The sequence below is a fragment of the Nyctereutes procyonoides genome, unplaced genomic scaffold (genome assembly GCF_905146905.1).
Source record: "Nyctereutes procyonoides isolate TBG_1078 unplaced genomic scaffold, NYPRO_anot_genome, whole genome shotgun sequence".
Taxonomy (NCBI): domain Eukaryota; kingdom Metazoa; phylum Chordata; class Mammalia; order Carnivora; family Canidae; genus Nyctereutes; species Nyctereutes procyonoides.
The window spans coordinates 45180014-45201302 of record NW_026575046.1 but is presented as its reverse complement, the minus strand read 5'-3'; the positions used below and the strand labels follow the sequence as shown (position 1 = coordinate 45201302).

Genomic DNA, 21289 nt, shown 5'->3' with positions numbered 1-21289 from the left:
ACCACATTGGTGTTTGCATTACAGTAGTAGTGGAGAGCCAGCCCCCAAGAGCCTTCAGCTAAATACATATAGGGCCTAGGCAAAGAGCTGGAATTCGTGCTGTGCCCTTTGTTAGCTCTGGGACCTCTGTTCCCTCCTCTATAAATGGGGGTGTTGATGAGGATCAGATGAGACTAGATATGTGGAGTGCCTGGCACAGAGTAGACAGTAAATAAATGATACTTACTGCTATCATTGCTCTATCCAGAAATCTGGGCTGAAATTCCAAGCAACCAGCTCATTGACAGCCCCTGAGCAATGTGGAATCCTCAGAGATTTAAAAATCTTTAGAGCAGTGGTTCCCAAAGTTGGGTCCCTAGACGCGCAGCATCAGCATCAGGGAATGAGATTAGACTCATGGAATCAGAATCTTGGGGGGTGTGGCCGGCCATTGGGTTTTAACAAGCCCTCCAGGAGATTTTGATGTTCCTGACATTTGGGAACCCCAGCATGAGGGAGAAATTGACCTTATCTTGGGGACAGAGAATAAAGTAAAGACCAGTGAGGCACTGTCGAAGGAAATAGTATGGGGCACCCTAAGCAGACCTGAGTCTAAAGGTGAGCTCTGTCTGCCACATACTCTGGGCAGGTTTCTTCATCTCTCTGCCCTGCAAAGGACAGTGAATTAATAAATGCTCATCTCACACTGTTGAGAGTAAAATATGCTAGCATGTAGGGGGGCTGTGTCTTGGTGTGCCCTTGACACATGCGAGTTATTATGAAGAATCTGAGTCCAGTGTTCATCATTACCCCTCATTTCTTCCCTTGATCCCTCATATGAGAGCACAACTTGACCAAGAAAATCTATCCTTTTCCTTTCCATTTAAACTGGATGGTGCACTAACGGAGAAACCATGAGGTCTTCAAAGACCTCTTCAAAGTGCACAGCAAGCCACGAATGAGCTACAGAGGAGCTTGCCCAGGGCTACTGGCCAAGAAGCTGACTGCAAGCCTCCAGAAGCAGTGCCTCCACCCTCTAGACGGGATGGTTGAGTAAAAGGAAAGGGGCCCTCACCTGCGCAAACTCTCAGCCTGGCCCCTGTGGCTGCTCCTCTGTGATTTCAGCCTCCCCTCTTCTCCGTCTGGGAGCAGCAATCATAGAAGCTGGGCTGGGTCCACAGGATGGGGGCTGGGCAGGAGCGAGGTCTGGATCTCAGGTGCCTTGTTGGGCTGCCTCCAGTGGGAAAGGAGGGTGGAAGTTTCTTCTCCTTGTTTCTGTTGTCATCCTTCCCCGTGGTCCTGAACACTCATCTGATGAGTTCAGATCAATCAATCAATCTCTTCTGTTCTCTTTTGCTCCATCCCCACTGCCACTTTCTCTTTAGTTTAATTTCAGAGACGGCTCTGTACAGAACTCCCCAGGGACTTGCACTGACTAATCCCCCTTCACTGTAATTAAAGTGGGGGTGGGGGAGACGGGAAAAGGGGGGAAGGGGAGCGAAGAGGAGAGAGGAAGGAAGTCATAAATGGGATTTCTAAAGGAAAGCTTTTATATTTAATTCAGAAAGCCACATTTTATAGAAAATGAACACTGACCCTCTCTAAAAGGATTTGCTGGAAATTTAATTTAGCGCCTGTGGCTAAAAGGCACCTTTTACAAATTGGCATTTGTATTCATTCACCTTATCTTCTGTGAAGGTGGTTTTGCCAACGTGGAATATGGTGTTTCCATCAGCAAAAGATTGCAGAAATACACGCAGGAACCACCTAGGCGCCTTGATGCCTTGGTGTCTGAGAAATGGTACCCTGTACAGAGACGGCTGCAGGTTGGGACGAGACATAAGTGTGGAGCTAGTCTCTCCTCACGACGTTAATAATTGCAGACGTTACTTTGGTGGTTAACGGTGCACAGGGCCTGGTGCTAAGCACTTCTTGCATTAGCCCTGGGGAGGAGGCACTGTTAGTATTCCCATTTTATAGATAGATCAGAACACTGAGGCCCCAAGTTAAATCACTGACCGAAGTCAGAGTCGGAGAACACAAAGCCAAAGTCAGATTTGGGCAGTTTGACATCAGAGCCTGAATTCATACCATTCAGCAGAAACAAAAGCAGAAGAGCCTGTTCCTGGTGAACCAAGGAAGGGGAAACCAGAGCTGCCACATGCCTGAAAGGCCCTTGGAGGCCGCCTTCCCCCAGGTCATTGCCATCCCAATTCACCAAAATTACGAAAAGTAATTAAATTTTCTTCTCACAAAGGGATTAGGAATACTCCTGGCAGTGTCTAGGCTCATGTTTCATGAACCATGTGATTACTTTTCTTTCAATATTAGTATTTGGGGGATCCCTAGGTGGTGCAGTGGTTTAGCGCCTGCCTTTGGCCCAGGGCGCGATCCTGGAGACCCGAGATCGAGTCCCACGTCGGGCTCCCGGTGCATGGAGCCTGCTTCTCCCTCTGCCTGTGTCTCTGCCTCTCTCTCTCTCTCTCTCTCTCTCTCTCTCTGTGTGTGTGTGTGTGTGTGTGACTATCATAAATTTAAAAAAAAATTAAAAAAATATTAGTATTTGGGGTGATACTACTCAATTTGATATCCCAAACATGATATGAAAGGCTGGAGCTTAGAAGAATCTGTCCAGCTCAACCCTGCCAGCACTTCTGGTGGGTAAAATTCCAAGCTGGGGGAGTGGGGATGTGGATCTGAGCCTGTCCACTGCCCTGGGCTTTTGACAGGAGCCTTCAGGTGGCTTCCACGTCAGTTTTGGTCACCTCTTTTCCATGGTCCCACTTGGAGGGGAAGAAATCCCTACAAAGGTGGGTGAAGGGTTAGGAACCATCTGTAGGAAGGTTAGGAAAAAAGGTAGCTTGGGGCTGACTGGCAGAGATTGAGAAAGAACAAACCTAATGTAATCTTCCAAAAGGAAAACCTCCAACATTTTCATTATCCCAGAAATTAATCAGCTTAATAAGGATCTGACTTACCTAAACCTCACTTTTGTCATTCCATTGATCTTTTACCCCGGATTGGAACTGATGGGAATTTGTCGACATTGACCTAGCATGTGGGCACATGCTCAGTGCTTCGTAGGAATCCCTGTTTGCTCAACTTCCATACGTCACTGCCAAAGAAGGCAACTGCCTTTCCTCATAGAAGCCAGACTCTCATTAGAAGGCTTTGATCCTCCTGGTACACAAAAGTGCCCCAGCACCGCAGCCTGTGCTGCCACTGCAATCTACCTGTGCTCTATCTTGTCACTAAGACTGTCACTTCTCACTGTTGCTATTTTCCTAGTTTGCCTTTATACCCAGTCGTCCATTCCTGGCCATAGAACCAACACCCCATCCCCTTTCTCTCCCCTTTCTTTCCCTCCCTCCACCTTCTCTCCCTCTTATCTGTCTCTCTTTCTCTGTCTCTCTACAACTCACTGATAAGTCAGGAAACAAATTGTTTCCACTCATGCTGAAATGTCCCAAGAAGGCCCAGCATAGAAAAGGAATTCCCTCATCTCCTTCATGTTCTTCCCCTAGTTTAGGATCATGCCTTCCCTACCCTTGCCCGCCTGCAGCACCTCTTTCTTAAGTACCAGATGAAGAGGGAGCAGAATAGGAGTCTGAGCTTTGAAACTCAAAGGGGAGAATTGCTTGGGGCCCATTACAGGCACAGTATCTTGGGCCTAGGAGCTTATGAAAATGTGTTCAACTTTAAAGTATAGGCTCTGAAATCCAAAAGAACATTTATGACATCAAAATTAATCATTTTGAAACAAAAATCATAAAAATCTTTTCGAATATTCTAGCAGAACAAAAGATTACATTCTACATAGGTATGAGTTCATTTAGTTGATATGATGAACTCATATCAGATCAGGTCAGATATGATGAACTCTGGGACCTCCTGAGGCTGTCAAGGTCCCCCGTGGTCCTGGCCTGCCCAGGGATTGCACCCACGCCATGGCAGGAAGGCTCTGCCGGCACACCCCTCAAGTTAGCTGCATGTGGCCGGTGTTGAGCAATGCCAACTTCATACTAATTGGAGTGTGGTCAAGAGCCCTTCAGTACTCTCTATTTCAGGCATGGAAGTAGCCCAAGCCACTGCTTTAAGCTGCTACTCAATATTAACCAACTTGACACAGAGTGCTTGAAAGTCCCAAGGTACTGCAGGCTGATTAGCAGGTCCAGGATTGGGCATTTGAAATTTGCATCATAAACCCAAGCGTATGATAAGCTGATGTGACTAAGACTTACCTACCACCATTTCTGATGATGTAGGGTTGTGGGGAATGTGGAAATCGGAAGCCGCTGATAGAGAAACCTTGGGGGAAAGACCCTGTAGAAGCCCCCAGACATCTTTAGTTTACCGCCCCCCCCCAATTAATGGAAAGTAAATTCAAGCCATTTAATCAGATGGGATTCCTTTCAGAAGTAGAACATACAGATCCCTCTAGCAATTGTTAATCACTCAGAGGCAAGAAATTGATCTGGAATCACAGCTACTAGAAGGGGAAAGTCAAAGAGTCCTGGAACTGGTTGGAGGGTTCTTCCCAGGGGCACCTGAACAAGAATAGCAAATACACCTGGTGGAATTTAACTTGGGAAGAAGGGGAGCACTGTGGAGGCATTGCTGTGGGCTGCAGGAGTCTGGAAAGGGCAGTTCCTTATTTAGGCGGGAGCGGGTGGAGAAAAGACACATCCTTCCAAAAGGACCCTTTCCCACATGCCCTGCTCACTGGGCTAGTGCACACAAGCCCACCAGCATTCCCTGGGAGAGGGTTCATTCACTGTGTGTGTGTTGGGGGGCGGGTGATGAAGGTCTTGGCCACAGTGCCACTATAGACTGAGACATTGAACTTGAGGAGCTGTTTCAAGCCATCTGGAACCCAGGCTAACTACAGTACTGAAATTTGCAACCAAGTCACCTCTTTGGAAGTTTGACTCGGAACCATCGCTTTAGTAATGTCACTCTCCTCTTCCTACATGCTGAGGCTTTCTTGAGTGAGAAAGAAAAGGGTGGAATTGCTATTAAGAAATGAGGACTTGCTCAGAACCCCAGAGGCATCCGTTGGATGTGGCCTGCATGTGAAGATAACAGTCATTTGTGGTTTGGCAATAAAAGGGCTGAGGCTCCTGTGGTAACTCACTAGTGCAGAGGGAAATGCTTCCCTGGGCTCCTGAGGATTGGTCACGTTGGGCTAAGAGGCACAGAGGTCTGGCTTGCTCTGTTCACTTCATGCTGTGACAGTGTCTTACCTCTGTCCCTCTCCCCCAGGCGCCTCCACTCCAATCACCTGTACTGTGACTGCCACCTGGCCTGGCTCTCGGATTGGTTGCGACAGCGGCGGACAATTGGCCAGTTCACCCTCTGCATGGCTCCAGTGCACCTGAGGGGCTTCAACGTGGCGGATGTGCAGAAGAAGGAGTATGTATGCCCAGGTGAGCCTGCCCCACCCCCCTTCGCTCCATACTGTAACTCACCCAGCCCTGAGCCCTCCCTGACACGGGCATGAACCCATGCCCAGCCCAGAACTTGGCAGGGAATCTTATATGTTCCCCAACACTCCATTGTCACTTAGACTCGGGGGGTGCCCCAAAGGGTTCTGAGAAAGAAGCCTTTGTCATCTAGTAAAGGAAAATGCTCAAGGAGGTAATGAATCCCTTTCTGTTAAGCATGATTGTCCATTGATGCTAAGAAACTTAACATGTGTTAAGTACATTGTTTAGCATTTCCTAAACGCATGCCTATTGTCTAATTGCTCATAGAAATTGAAAAACAAGTTAATGGAGGCGGTGGGTTCAGCCTGCTTAGCTGGAAACCCTAGCTCTGCCCCCCTAGTAGTGTCTGACTTTGGCAAGTCACCACATGTCTGCAAAATGGAAAAATCATAGTACATAACTCAAGGGATGGGTAGGAGGATTAAATGAAATAGTGCATATAAAGCTCTTAGCATAATGCAGAGCACTTGGTAAGAGCTAATAAGTGGAGCTTAATTATTATAGTTTAGTGGGCCCACAAAATGTGCTGAGCAAACATAAGAGTTTGATCTGTGGGTAATTGAAGTGTAATAGAAGCACAGATTGTCTGCACAGTATAGAAAACAGAACTGGGCACAGACATAACGGGAGGTGTCACAGATCTCCAGGGTTGGGAGGTGGCTGAGTGACCCGAGGAAGTCTTCCCAGAGGATGTAGTGGCTTTTAAACCGAGTCCTCAATTTCAAGCTTGCTTATTTGTTTTTCCTTTTCATTGACACCCTCCACTCCCACCCACTCCTTCTTTCCAGTAGCAGAGAAGTAGAGCTGATCTCTGAATTTCCTCAAAAACAGAAAGTGTTCGATTGAGGAGTTTCCCACAGAGGTGTTCCTGATTTCTAGAAACCCGGTCCCGGAACTGGGGCCTGGTGTCCTCTGGCTGGTCTTAGGGGTCGGCCTGCAGGAAGGAGGAAGGACAGGGGGCTCAGCACTGGTGTGACTGTTGCTGTTTTCAGAATTGAAGATTGCCTGAGCCCCGGGTGTGCTGCAGGGTGCCCCAATCCAGCCAGCAGTGCAAACTGGCCCCCTTCTGCTCTTAGGCTACATTTATGCCACGGAAGACTTTTTTTTCTTTTTAATTCAACTTCATCTCACTCCCTACCGCTCTCTCTTGTCATGTTACTACTTCATCAAGTTATTTATTATCCAAAAACATTTTAACATGTCTCAGAGCAGTACCTTAATAATTTCCTATAGACGCCCACTTAGAAATCACTTCCTGTCAAACACATATAATAAAACTGTTTATCACACAGGCACCAAACTCACATATAGTGACTATAATTACAGTAATTATTAGGCAAAGAGTACAATATCGGCATAAGTGCCAGTGAAAGAAATAATTATAGAGTGCAGGAGTCATCCAAGAGCTAGTGAGAAAAACTAATTAGAGAGAATGTTAAAACACATCATTATAGGTGGGTGCCAGGCTTCATGCTCTGCACGAACACAAGTACCGCTCCATCAGTAAAGCACCTGCCCATCAAAGGAGTGGTGACTTGCTTACTCAGTAGCAGTCAGGATCCAAACCCCAGGGAATAAGGCTGACCCTCCTACGTCCTAGAAGTCCTAGTGCCCTCAAATCTCCCTGTGTTGAAAAAGCCAGATCTAGCAGGCAGTTTAGTAGTTAAATAGGATCATCCCTGTCACCTCCCCTGTTTATATCAGTGTAGCCCAGGGCTTGTCGTGATCCCTATCGCTTTCTAATATGAAGCCAGGTGTTTTCTGAGGGCATAAGAATCTGGTCCACAGACTGGATGTGAATGTGCTGTTAATCTCCACTCCCACACTGGAAAGTTTAAGAGAGTGACCTCTTGGAACTCCTATGCAGAAGGCATTCCATGATGCTTTCCAGGCTCTCATATATAAAAGACAGAATGCTGTACAGGAGGTTGCTTTCTGCAAAGGTCCAAGTTGGATATAACGGATGGCTGAATCGAATATCCCTAAAGGATGAAGCACCACCACCATTAGTGGGGTACAAGTGGACCACCCCCTCCAGAGGGTACTACCTCTTTAATAACTGTTAAAGGGAGTTTGTGAGGCTCTGTTCAAGGAATGCCAGAGAAAGCCATGTGGAACAAGACTCAGGCTGTGTGCATTCAGGAGGTCAACAAGGAGGGCTGTTGTACCGCACTGACCGTCCCCCAACACACACCCTTCCATGCAGGGTGCAGGCTCTACCCGGGGCAGACCCCACAAGGCATCCGCATGAGGCTGTTTTGTATGAATCTGATCACACCAGATATACACTGTAAAACTCTCTGTGTTCCCTGTTCAAGCTCTTCCTCCTGGTAACTTGCAGGAAGAGGACTTCAGTCGAGAAAGGCAGGATTCAGAACATCTCTGTAAAGACAGAGGTCATCTGCTCAAGAAAAAAAAAGGCATGGGGTACCAATTAAGCCTTCCCTGCATGTAGCTCCATCACCGGTGGCCCCTGTCAGGAAAGCATCAGAAAACCTCCCTGGGCCCTTAGGCCCTTAAACCGTATCAAAAAATTCACCAAACACATGACTCCAGAGACAGGAAAGAGTTTTATCTCCCTCAGCCTGTGAGGGCCGTGGCTGCTCAAGTCCCTGTTATCTCCCTGTGAATTAAATCCAGCTGGCTGGAGCCAGGCCTCTTCTCCCCAGAAGTCCTGGCTATGGGCTCCTTTCACTCCAGCTAACCCAGAAATTTGCTAGCAGCACACTTGGATGAAATTCATGCCCTCTGTCAACTTACCTTTCCGATTGAAGGTATTTATTTTCTTCCTCTAGGGAGACACATAAGAATTGCAGTGTCCCATCCAATGGGTGAGAGACTACATTTTCTTTTTTTAGTGACGTTTTTCTACAGTATACAAGTCGGACTGCTTGGTTTCCTTCAGCCATTGCTACAAGGATATCTCTATCAACTCTTCTTGTTTTAAAGAGAAAGTTTAGGGCCCTAGGATAAGAAAAGTCTGTGGTCCCTGGTTCTTGTTGCCTGAACCAGACTGGGTCTTTATTGAGTTCATGATAACAGACCAAAGAAGAAGTTCTATCTTGGGCATTACTTGACTCACATGAGTTGCAAGTTTTGTGGTGTATGTTGGGGCTTAAGCTCTAGGGTTTCCCTTCCATGCATCAATTTTCTGGTGCCTTAATCTGCAAAAGTTGCTACTTGTCACAATTTGTAATTCAAGGGTATGAGGTAACTGTTTGACCTCTTGAGTCAACTATTCCTTCCTTTAAACATCTTTGTCTTCATTGGTTTGTCCACCTATGTCACACTTACCTGCCTGTACCCTTTGAGCGTGAGCTATCCTTAAGATCAGTCTTGTCTCCTAGCACTAAGGGCTCACGTTAGACATTGTTCAAGTGCCCCAGTGCCTAGAACAATACTTACTCCTAAAAGCCTTGCAAGAAGCCTTTCCTCATTTATTATTAAAAATGAAATAGGCATATCTCCCTGGAAACAAGAAACTTCCCCTTCTTCTTTTTTTTTTTTTTTTTAATTTCGGACTAGTTACTAAGTATAAAGATAATTAAGGTAAGCCATGACTAGCTGCCCATCTCCTTAGGAGGTTTTAATTAAAACACCATAATTGGACATTGCAAGAATGAGATTATTAGGTTTATTTAGCCATTCCTAAAATTATCATGCCTCTGGTATTTAAATCACGTTCATTTATATTCTCATCATAATTGCTCAAGCCCCATTGTCATTGCAGTCTGTTGTTGGCTTTTGAAAGGCCAGAGGCCAACAGGGATGCTTAATTTGAACGCTGGAATTAATTTATTTCCACATGCTCACAAGGCCATTGGATTTTTCAGTTCTGGGCACTCTGCTGGGTGGAATTCCCTTTAAAGACAGAAAGAAAAAAAAAAAAGAGAAAAAAGAAAAAATAATAAAGACAGAAAGAAAGAAACACAGCTCTAACAAGAGTGTCCCACCATCCCCAGCGAGCTTACACAATCTGTGTCTTGGCCACTGAGCCTTGTCGTCCTACCTCCTGAGAGTCCCAAGCTCTGATGGTTTTCAATGTCATGGCAATAAAGAGAGGTGTTTGTTATCTTTTTGGTAGAGGAGAATGGTATAAAGAACACCGGGCCAAATTTTAGAACTTTGTTGTTCACCAGCTCCACGATCTTGAACAGTTTGCTTGACCTCCCTATTCTTCCCTTTCCTCATCGGTGTAATGGAAATTATAATACTAATAGAACCTACGTCATGGGTTTTGCTAGAATCAAGTGAGATCACACATGCAGAGCACTTGATGCAGTATCTGACACATAGGAAGCATTCCCTAAGCATGAGCTGCTATTGGAGAATGACGTCGTTCTTAGTTCAGCCACCATTGGGTCCCTGGGCAAGTACTCTCCCCCAAGGGATGGTCTCCTTACCATTTCCATGACCCTTTCTAGGTCAGAAGTTTGGTGACTTGCCCCATTCATTTGGGCACAGTAGTTAGGACTTTCCATTTTTGACACAATGCCAAATAGAAGAACAAAGCTAAAGATGTGGCTGGACAGGAGTTGGTCTCGCTGGTGATCACTCCTGCTTCTCTCTCCCACTGGAGGGGGTGTTGTACAGTCAGCAGAGACAGGGTGATGTGCCAGTCGTCACAGGCACTTCCCCATGACAGGTCTAGCTGGGGACTCATTCCTGCTCTCCTGCTCATTGAGGGCACCTGCTTCAGCTACAAACCAGCAGCTTGATGACCAGGGAGGAACAAGCAAGGGCCAGCCCCCTGGATGCCCCATGCTCTGCCCTGCCCTTCCTCGAGACATCAGGCCCCGGTCCAGGGAGTCAGGAGACATTCAGAAGGCAGGACATCTCTGTTTCCTCCTTGTGTGGCATGGAGGTGGCTCTGGTTCCAAACAAAATTCCTGAGCTGAAGTGGTGATTTGGAAAGGGGAGACAGCCCCCGAGGGGAGACGGGTACTTGACCTGTACCCGTCTCCCTGTTCTGGATAAGAACCTCCTTCCCCCTCAGGGCAGCAACAGTTTCATCCCGCTGAAAGAGTTCCCAGAGCACATAGCTTGGGCACCCATTCAAAAACAAAGAGCAAGTCCACATGCACTCCAAGTTTATCACAAAACATCTCTGAACAGAGATTACAGGGGTCCTGTGTGCCAGTCAATCACCACACCCTGATTGAAACTAATTTCTCTGCCAGGAAGAGGAAGAGGTGGTACCAGCAGGCAGGCTTGCTCAGGGACAGTGAGCATTCGCAGGCCCCACAGGCACATGCTCTAGGGCAGGACTGCATTCGCGGAGGCAGACACAGGCCCAAGCTGGTCCCCTCACTTCAAAGATGGGTGGAGACTCCTTCTGCCCACCTCAAAACACTCCTGTTCCCATTCCTCTCTGCTTCTCAGCTTGGACAGTACTCATAGAATTTCCTGGGTAGGAAGATGGGTGTGTCCTCACTTTGTCCCCCTTGGAAATCCACAGTCACCTGCATCACACTATGATTCTCAACATGTGTGGACAGGAAAGGCTACGAGGGAGGGATTTGCTGACAGAGCTAAGCAGAGTGCCTAGGACACCCTTACCTGTGCAGGTGAGCGAGGCTCAGAGGGAGCCCCGGGAGACCAGGCAGAGGGGCCTTCGCAGGCACTGAGCTGTGGTGGAAGAGCTGAGCTTCAGGCATGAAAGTCCCATCCCCCCATAGCCGCTCCGTCCCTCCACACTATGGTGATCCTATCAACCGGAGCCCGGGCACTCAGAACTCCCGGGGGCCTCCCCTCAGGGCCCTTTAGCCCCCACTCTGCCTGGCTTCTAGACCAACTTCATTCATGCGTTCATCCTTTCACTCAGCTGAGATGTGTTCACTGAGTTCACGTTTCATGTCTTAGCCGTGTTTTAGGTACTGGGGATGTAACAGGGAGGAGCAAGTCAGCCAAGCTCACTGCCCTTGTAGGATTTCCGGGCTAGCCTCAGTCTATCCAAAGGCAAAAGGCAGAGGGGAGGGACTTCCGCCCTCACAGCACTCAGAGACTCAAAGGGAGATGGGCTTGGTCCACCGGGCACTCATCAGAGGGGAACGTTTCCAGGGAAAATGAACCCATCTTTCAACCTCATCTTAAACCTGAAGTGTTTTGTTTCAACAAGAGGATAACACCCTCACCGTGTGTGAATGCCTGGCTGGGGAGCCGCCCGCCCAGGATGCTGACAGAGGCTATAATTACCTTTGTTCCTCTCGGCGTAATTAAAGGTGTTGTAAGTGACCCGGTTATGGGATCTTTTACAAAGGCTTTTTTTTTTTTCACCTTGACAACATCCCTTGAAATGTAGCACATGCTGCCTACAGAACGAGAGCCACCCTCTGAAAGACTCAGCTCATTCCCACAGGGATTCAAGGCTACCATCTGGGTCTGGTTTCAAGAGAATTAATTTCAGCATACATGTCAAAAGGGGCATTTTTAAAGAAATTCCATTCTAGAACTTCCCTACCACCCGCATGAGCCCTTGCCTATAACTGTCTTTCCCCCCTTCCCTTTCTGACACACCCCAACCAAGTAATCTTTTGACAGATCAAAAGATTACTTGGTAGGACAGCCATCCAATACCCTCTGCCTCAGTGGATAGAAACACAGGAGGACAGACTTCATTCAGCCTTGTAGCCTTGTCGGCCATGTAGTCCTGACATCTCCTGAACAGGAGGTGCCCAGGGTGTAACAATTCTCCCGGGCTTTGTTAGGTGCTCTACGCCCCCTGATATGGAGAACCAGGCCTGGCCTTTTTCTCTGGGGAGCATCGTCTGTACTTCAGAAGCCCTGACACCTGAAGCCCAGGCAACTTCCAGCCTTTCCAGCAACTGTGGAGAGGCTGGGAGCTCGTCACACAGTAGATCCTCTTGACCACCTGCAAAGAGGTAGAGCAGAGGGCAGACAAGCCATGCTGTTGGGTGTCTCACTCCTTCTGCTTCCATTCTTCTGAAGACCAGGAGGAAGGAATCTTTCGACCCAGAAAGGACCTCAGAAGTCCTGCAATCCAAACTCCTTATTCACTGAGATGGTAGCAGAAAGGCTCAGAGGAATATTATGACTTGCAGACAATTAGTGGCAGGACCAGACTCATTAATAGTAATAATAACAGCAACTAACATTACTAAGCTCTGACTCTGTGCCGTGCCTTCTTCTAAATACTCTATATGTGTTAACTTCCTTTGCCTTCACAACAAAGCCATGCTATGAAATAAGTACTGTCATCTTCCCCCATTTTACAGATGGGAAAAACTGAGGTTCAGGGATAAAAGGATGAAATAACCAGGATTCACACTGAGGCAATGGGACTCTAGAGCCCACACTCTGAGCCACAGCACACTCATTCCTCATTTGAGGCTGATTCTCTGGGATTACCATTTCCTCAGAAATGGGAAAGTTTCCCAGTCTAGAACGAAATGGGTATCCCCCCTCTCAGAGAATGTTCCAGCTGGGGACTTTCATGTAAGCCATCATCTCTCTAGTGCTTTTCATGGTCTCCATGAGACCTGCTAGTGGAACACACTGGAGAGTTTGAAGTGCTTGTGCCCTAGACAAGAATATTTTCTCAAATGTCCCAGCTAGGAGGGTATTTTCAAGTATTTGATTGTGTGTGTGTGTGTGTGTGTGTGTGTGAGAGAGAGAGAGAGAGAGAGAGAGAGAGAGAGAGAGAGAGAAAGGAGAGGTAAGGCCAAGGGAAATAAGGGTCTTTGATCACTGGGTTAGCACTTTCCAGCAAGGTACATATGCGATCAAGCCATCGCATCCCTTTGAGCTTTTGCAGAAGGACCTGTTTCAGGCACAGGGGCTGTAGAGTGTGGAGAGGGAACCCTTTTCTTTGAGTCTCAGTGTCCAAACAGGCATTTGCTGCCAGACCCCCTTGGTTCTCTGATGCAGCCACTGTAGCTGGACCATCTCTGGCTTCCCAGACTCAACTTCTCCCATAAACAGAGGCCAAACCAAAATTAGTCTTTCTCTGAAGATGTTTTTGTGTTTCATATTGAGGCTCTATCAAGGGGTGCTGAGCTAGAAGTCCCTCGTCAGAGCAGTGAGGAAATCTGCAGAGTTGGTGTGAGCTTGGTGTCAGCCCGTGCCCTCTGCCCTGAGGATGGGGGTCTGGAAAGATATTGACATAATCCCTGATGAGTAGATCTAGCAGGTGTGGGGTAAGGTCCTGAGGAGGCTTTGGGGTTGAGTTTGCCTTTTGAGCCATGGCATCCTCATTTGGAAAATTAACCACAGGTTTGAGATTCTTATCTCGCTTTGAAGAAGTAGTGATGGCATGAAAACTTTATGTCTTGAAAACATTCTAATTTACTTCTTGGGGTCCTTTGAATCCTGAGTTATTTTGCTAATGTATGTATTTATCTATGTTTGGCTTTCTGTATAAGCTCCTTAAATGGCGTTCACTTGGGCTTTTACCACTTTGCTCTAAATTCACACCAATTCTCATCTCAAAACTAAAAATTAAAAGCTCGCCTCAAAATTAAAAGCTGATTCCAAAATACGCAGTAACTTATTTGCCTTTTTTCTAATGAGATCAGGTTTTTTTGCATGTTCTCTGGACATAAAAGCTATTTGAAAATGCCTTGGATGATGTCACTGCTGATGACTATTGACACTTGGACATCAATGGCCCAAATAATGAAATTTTGACAACTTTTTCCTCTCTCACTTGGTTTTAGTAGTGAGTTCTAACCTCTAGAGAAAAGAATGAAAATGTACCTATACAAAGCATCCAATCCCCAAACATGGGTGTTCATCCAAACATTGGGCACCCTGAGGGTATTGTCCCAGTGTATGCTGTTTGCATTCCAGTGGTGTATTTTCATGTGCGATTGACTCTGAGAGGACCCTTTCTCTGAAAGACTAGAATGATGGGATGACAGAGCAAGTAGAACTATCCAGAAACATGGCAAAGACAGACTCTCTCCTCTTGGCTAAATATTTAGCCATTGGCAGCTGTATCTCCCAGAGGAGAGGATATGTCAGCTGGTGAAAATTTTCAAGTAGCTTTTTAGGTGATGCTGGGAAGCTGGGTAAGGGGCACAGAAGCCCAGGTGGCTCCTGACACCGCCGTGATTGACCGCTGTGTTCTGGCCCCACAGGCCCCCACTCAGAACCTCCATCCTGCAATGCCAACTCCATCTCCTGCCCCTCGGCCTGCACTTGCAGTAATAACATCGTGGACTGTCGAGGGAAGGGCTTGACCGAGATCCCTGCCAACTTGCCAGAGGGCATCGTCGAAATGTAAGTGCCCCATCTGCCACCCTCTGCCCCTGGCGAGTTTACCTCTCTATCTCAGCCAGTCCCCCAGTAGTCTGGCAGCACGTTGGCCTGTTAGAGCTAACGATTAAAAGCACTCAGAAATCTCTTTGCTACCCTTCCGGGCTCTCCCAGGTGTGATAGCTCAGTTGTCAAGAGCATTGATTCCAGAGCACAGTCAGCAGACTATACCCGGTGGTCCAAGTATGCCTACCACATGTTTCTGTAAATAAGGTTTTGTTTGGAACACATCCATACCTATTGCATAGGTATGGTCTATGGTTGTCCTCGTAAGGCACTATGACTTAAGGCCCAGCAAGCCTTCTACAGGTGCTATCTGGCCCTTTACAGTAAAAGTTTGCCAGTCCCTTCTCTGGAGTCACCCTGTGATTATGTCCTAGCTCTACCATTTCTGGCTGCGTGACTTTGGCAAAATCATTGGTCTTTCTTCTCTAGTTCTCTCATCTATAACAAAGTGATAGTTATAGTATTGTCCATGGGTTATTGTGAAAACAGAATGAAATACTGCGCACAAGCCCTGAATACAGTCCTTGGCACCTAGGCAAGTGCTCTAAGCAGGGGTGGTAGTATTGGCAGAAAGTATGTGAATGATGAGCTCATTTCATAGCTACCATGATCTGAGCAAGAGAATGAATGGTTAATCCTTTCCAATCAGATGGTTGTCCACTAGATTTGGTCTGCAGGTACAGAGACAAGATTGTGCATGTCTCCATGTATGTGCACAAGTGTTCGAAATTCCACTAAAAATGTATTGACCGTCTAGCTCAGTCTTGTCTGCTTTTCTCTCATGCATTAGAAAGTGGCCAATTTCTCATTCTGGATCAAGTAGAGAGTCAATCAACACTGACCTCAAGATCACTCTTTAAATGACCACAAGTGTTTTCATTTTCTACTTTCACTTTTAGGTGGCTTTATTAAAATACATGGTAACCTAGAACCCTCCTGCTCCAAATAGTATTAGATAAAATCCCTCCCAAATAAGACGCATGTTTCCCTAGCCTTTCTGTTCATCTCCACCCCCCTCTTCCTCCTCCTGTGCATGCCCTTCTGTTCCATGTTCCCCACGCATTCTGATAGATGGCCCATTCATTCTTTCAGCCATTCACACATTCATTCAACAAACATCTGTTGTTAGCCTATTATGTTCCAGTCATAGTTCTATGCTTGAGGAGCATCAATGAATAAAAGAGAGAAATTTTTTGCCTTTATGGTACTTGCATTCTGGGGGTAGCGGAGGGTTCATAAACAATAAGCAAAGCAAATTATATGAAGGGGGTAGCTTCTGTGGATAAAAATAAAACAAGGAAAAGCTTGGAAGTAAGTAGCGGAAAAAGCAAGTGGATATGTGGAGGAAGAGTGTTGCAGGTAGAGGGCACAGCACATGCAAAGGCCCAGAGGTAGGAGTTTGCCTGCTGTACTAGGATGCCAGTATCACTGGAGTGAAGTAAACATAAGGGGGAGTGTTGAAGGATGAGATCAGAGGGGCAATGAGGAGCTGGGTCAAGGGGGCATTCTAAGGACTCTGCTTTCATCCTGATTGAGATGAGAAGAAATATATGATTTACCACAGTGGAAACTCAGTTTCTTCTTTCTTCATTGGTTTTACCAGCTTTTCCCTAATTCCCTTTAACTTTCTTCCCCTAGCCCCAGTGGACACAACCCATGCCTGTATCTCTTCCTGTAGGCAGGAGCTAGTCAGCAAAGCATCTTTTTGGCCTAACATCCACACCTTCTGTGGCCTTCGCTCAGCCTTCAGTCTTCCTTTCAGCAGACCAGCAACTAATTCACTTCACATTTTGCTGTTTCCCTTCACCCCTCATGGTCTATTGCTCTAGCCTTGAAGACCCCTTCCTTCCATGGAGTTCACTTAGACTCCATGCCTCTCCTGCTCATTCCCTGGCTTCTCTTCTCCCATTGCCTTTTGTTCCTGGCCTTACTCTCTCCCCTTTCCATGCTGTTCCCCTTGTCTCTATCTTCCTCCCCTGATTCCATTTTCCCCCCTCTCTCCCTCTCCCCACCCATGATCTTCCCACTTCACTTCCCAGCTCTATCTCTCTCTTCACCCAGTTCATACTTTGCCCCTTGTCCTAAGAGCCCTCTACCTTCCCTGTCCATCCATGCCAGGGTAGGGCTATGGCCCACCCAAGACAGATGTTCAAGAAGGATTCCTACCCACGTTCATCTCATTTCAGATTCCCATAGACCTTGGCTTTCTTCTCTGCTCCCACTTCATTCCTTTCTCCTTCCATCTGTCAGGTTTTATCTTCCCTTCTTGGCAACCATAGATATTTCCTCAAACCACAGCCTGATGAAACAGGCCAGTATAGTAGTCAAGCTATAACGACCCCCTACCAATGCCTGACTCACCCTCCTCTGCTCCACATCTCTACACATCTTCAACTTGGGTCTCACAGGCACATAGCTCAGGTGTCTGGGAGGGAGAAATTGCAGATGTCCACATCGGAGATAGGACCTATGCAGACCAAGCCATAACTGGACTATTTGAACCTCTACTAGTACTTCCTGTGGGCTTATATGTTCAGGGTAGCAAAGGGAGCTTGGCTCATACCTGGACACCAAATTTTTAAAAGGGTATTAACAAAAGAGAGTAGTGATTTCTGAAAGACAATCAGATGACTGATATCTTTCTCTCAATGTGAGGTAAAGTGAGAAAAACAAGAACAATGTGATGTTTTTCTATTGAGCAAAAATATCCAATTTAAAGAACTCTCCTTTACTTTAAATTCCTGGACTTCCTTATTCTGTTGTTGTTTTTAAAATGCCCTTTATCTTATGAAATGGTGGCCGCTGAAGGCAGTATATATGTTTGTGGGTGCATGCACATGTACATTATAAATGTGTTTATGATTACGTGTGTAATTATGATGTAACTATAAATGTATGTCATATATAAACATGTATTATATACAACACACACACACAGAACATCTTAATTGGCAAAATAAAAGGTCTGTAACCACTTAGCCTGTGAAATCTGAAAGTCTGGGAATGACCAACCTAGCTAGAGTGCTTCTAAAAACAAACAGTTACAAACAACAACCGGATTCTTTTTTTTTTTTTTTAATTTTTTTATTTATTTATGATAGTCACAGAGGGAGAGAGAGAGAGGCAGAGACACAGGCAGAGGGAGAAGCAGGCTCCATGCACCGGGAGCCCAACGTGGGATTCGATCCCGGGTCTCCAGGATCGCGCCCTGGGCCAAAGGCAGGCGCCAAACCGCTGTGCCACCCAGGGATCCCAGCAACCGGATTCTTAAGAGTGTAAACCATAAATTCAGGGAGGTAGATCTACATACCAACTCTGGCTCTACCTTTACCAAGTTATTGGTAAATAACTTTTCTGAGTCTTGTTTTCCTCAACTGAAACATGCAGAGGCCAGTGGTACCTTCTTAATAGTTCTTGTCAAAGTGAAATGAATGTAGGCTGTCAAATGCTTAGCATTCTGTCCAGCACGTAGGATATACTCTGTTAGCCATGATTGTTATTTTACTACTGCTAGTACTAGTACTACTATTACTACGACTTTCATTAGGCTCAGTGAGAAGGGTTGGACCATGATAGGAGCTGGAGCTACCTACATATGCGATCCTTCCACAAAGCTAGGTCAGACTTTTGAGGGTTATGGGTGAGAAGAGGTTTAAGAATGAGGTTAGCCACTTGCATTAGGAATTGAGCCTGGCAGTAGCTCTTCTTCATGCAAATGTATGCAGACATGGAAATAAGGCTGCCCCACCTTCCCCAGCACCCATGGCCCACCAGACAGATTGCCTAGGATATCTCCGTCTGTGCTTGCCTCATTCTCCTCTGTGATGAAATGAAGCTGAGACATGAAAGCAGATGAGGCAAGACTCTATGGTTAGGAAGGTACCTGGAGAAGTGACATGTAAGAGAGACTTTTGAGGAAGAAACAGGCTCATTCCTCATGGCAACAAAGCCCGTGCCTGGGGACCCGTGTGTTGGCCCAGAAGTTTTGAAAGCAGCTGAAACGCATCTTCTTAGCAGTGAGAGAAGACCAGCAGATGGGGGAGGTTGAAAGATGAGACAGGGAATAGAGAGTTGAAGCTGTAGTACGCACCCCAGGATGAATAGGAAGTGTCTGATTTATCATCCCAAAGACATCTGAATGTGACTTTTTCTTTTTACTGTCAAGAATTTTGCCTCGTGTCCATGGCACCTATACAATCCAGATTTCCCCTTTCTCCTTAGGGATGCTTGGCACCCTATCAGGCTCTCCAGGCCCAATGCACAATCCTTAGCCAGGAGTGATGCTCTAACACCTCGGGAAGGGGTCTGCACTCCCCAGCATTTGTGGGGAGGAAGGGCTATCTCCCGTGCAAAGCAATCTGGCAAATTCTTTTAGAGTTTTTTTTTCAAAGCCAAAGCAGCTCAGAGGACTGTGTGCTGGTCTCCCCGCATAGCAGAGCCAATTCCTCTAAAAATAGCTTTCTTCCAGAGAACCCGCAGTGAGACAGTTCCCTGCAGATTTTCCTCGAAACTGAGTTCCCACCAACACCACCATTCTTACTGCTCCCTGTCGTTTCTCTGAACCAGCTCCAGCCTCTAGGAGGGGTAGATTCCGGGAAGAGCCAGAAGCTCCCACCTTCCTCTCTTCCGTGGTCTTCTGTCTTCCCTCCAGTGTCCTCAAGGCTCAAGAGGACCATCTGTACCTAGAGTACCTAGATTCATCTTAATCTCTGTCCCATCTTCTAACAGTTTGCTCTACCTCCCCCCACCCCGCCCCGCAACACACACACAGTGCCATCCAGTGTGTCTCATGCCCTCTACTATAGCAGCTAAATTTAGTTGATGGAGAAAGGCTGTGGATGGGTTTACGGTCAAGTCATAAGTGAAAGCATCTGGGGGAAAGGTAGCCCTACTTTGCACCTTGTCTCACCTCAACTCCACTGTTTATCTGGGGTGAGGAGATAAATTGTGGTTTATCTGCTTAACAAAAGCAGATATTCTCCCATTACAAACAAAACAAAACAAAAAGTAGTCAACAGAACAAAAGGACTGGAGGGTTCTGGAAGCCATCAACATCCAGGATTCTTAAATGTTCTGAGAATACCAGGTTTCTGAAGGACTGTTACATGGAAGGAGAAGAGATGGGGTGGGATGGGGCAGTAGTATAAAGCGGAAGCTGATGAAGCACAGAATAATCAGGAACAGAACATTGGGATAAATAGTCCAGGTGTACATCCCAGTTTTGCCTCTCACCTAGAGCACCTTCCTTAACATCTCCTGCTTCACTCGGTCCCCCTGCTTTGCAAAATGGGATTCATCAGAACTACTAGAGATTTTCTATGAAAACTAAATAACACAATATTAGCACAGTGTTTGGAAGACATTGAATAGAACCTAAAGAAGAAAAACTTATGCAGGTGACATGTATGACACAATAGAATGGTTTAGTCTTAAGTTCCCATACTAATTTTTTTTTCATTTTTTTCCCAAGATGATTAAAAAAAAATTCTCTGGTATAGGCATCTGGGCATATGCATATAATAAGGAAAGCAAATCTGGTTCTCTGTCTGCACCCCCTCTTTTCTATAGGCAATGCCAGGTATTCTGCAGAGCAGGTTAAGAATGACTCATGTCTCATATGCCTGCATCCCTCATCTTTGTTGTTCTTACATTAATAATGATACTTGCTTCGTACTATTGTTGAAGCAATAAAATGAGACGGCATGCAAAGAGCACAGTGTCTAACCTATAAAAAGCCCTCAATAAATGGTAGATGTTTGTCATTATTGCTGCCTCAGCCATACCACCACCAATATTCGAACCCAGCTCTAGAACGTCTTTATCAGGTGACTTGTAGCCATGCCTTTGCACTAGCCATGCCTCTGCTAGTCCCTCTGGCATCATGTTGACTTATGCATTGCTGGAAATATATTGTGTTCAGTCGCATGTTTGCAAATGACAGATCATTAAGGAAGCACCGAGAAACTAGGGCAAATCAATACAGAGCGCAAATGGCTGAAATCCCCATCAGATGTTCCCATTGTTTTTACTGGTGCCGGAAGATGTTCAGATGTTTGATTTGTATGTTTGTTTTTATGCTAGTTCTATTAAATCGGTTTGCAGCCTGAAGAATGTTTGCCAGACAAAGAGAGACACATGTGCCATTTAAGAGAGACCTAACACAGCTGTTGGCTTCAGACACCTCTCTAAATGTGACAGTTTTTGCTGATGCTAATGCTGCTTTTTGTCCTTCACACCGAATTTTTGTCACTGGGAATGTGGATCTTTGTGTGCTTATTCCAGGCTGTATAAAACCCCCTGGGGGCTCTAGGCCACGCAGAGACTTGGCGTGTGCACAAGCACTGTAGGCTTACTCCCTTGATGAGGAGGCCATTTCCCCGAGGATGAGCTGGCAATGACTAAAAATGGAAATGCCTCCACTCCAAATGAGACTCAGCAAAGCTCTGTGACGGAGAGTTCAGGTTTTTGAATGGGACAAACTTGACTTTCATCCTGGCTGTAGTTCTTCCTGGCTTTGTGAATTTGGACAAGTGACTTCACAT

General features: G+C 46.3%; 1 protein-coding gene and 1 long non-coding RNA gene across 4 annotated transcripts in view; one reads left to right on the top strand and one right to left on the bottom strand.

The window, feature by feature from the left end:
* The window catches only part of LOC129509986 (uncharacterized), a 92958-nt gene extending 91666 nt beyond the window's left edge, over window positions 1–1292 (bottom strand). For all 3 annotated transcript variants that reach the window (XR_008664458.1, XR_008664461.1, XR_008664460.1), the window contains exon 1: window positions 1055–1292. This is a non-coding gene — a long non-coding RNA (uncharacterized LOC129509986). The remainder of the gene's footprint in view (window positions 1–1054) is intronic.
* Window positions 1–21289, top strand: part of SLIT3 (slit guidance ligand 3) — a 595927-nt gene that overhangs the window by 457158 nt on the left and 117480 nt on the right. The window contains exons 8-9 of the mRNA XM_055325906.1: window positions 5242–5405; window positions 14564–14705. Coding sequence (XP_055181881.1) covers window positions 5242–5405; window positions 14564–14705 — 306 coding nt within the window. The remainder of the gene's footprint in view (window positions 1–5241; window positions 5406–14563; window positions 14706–21289) is intronic.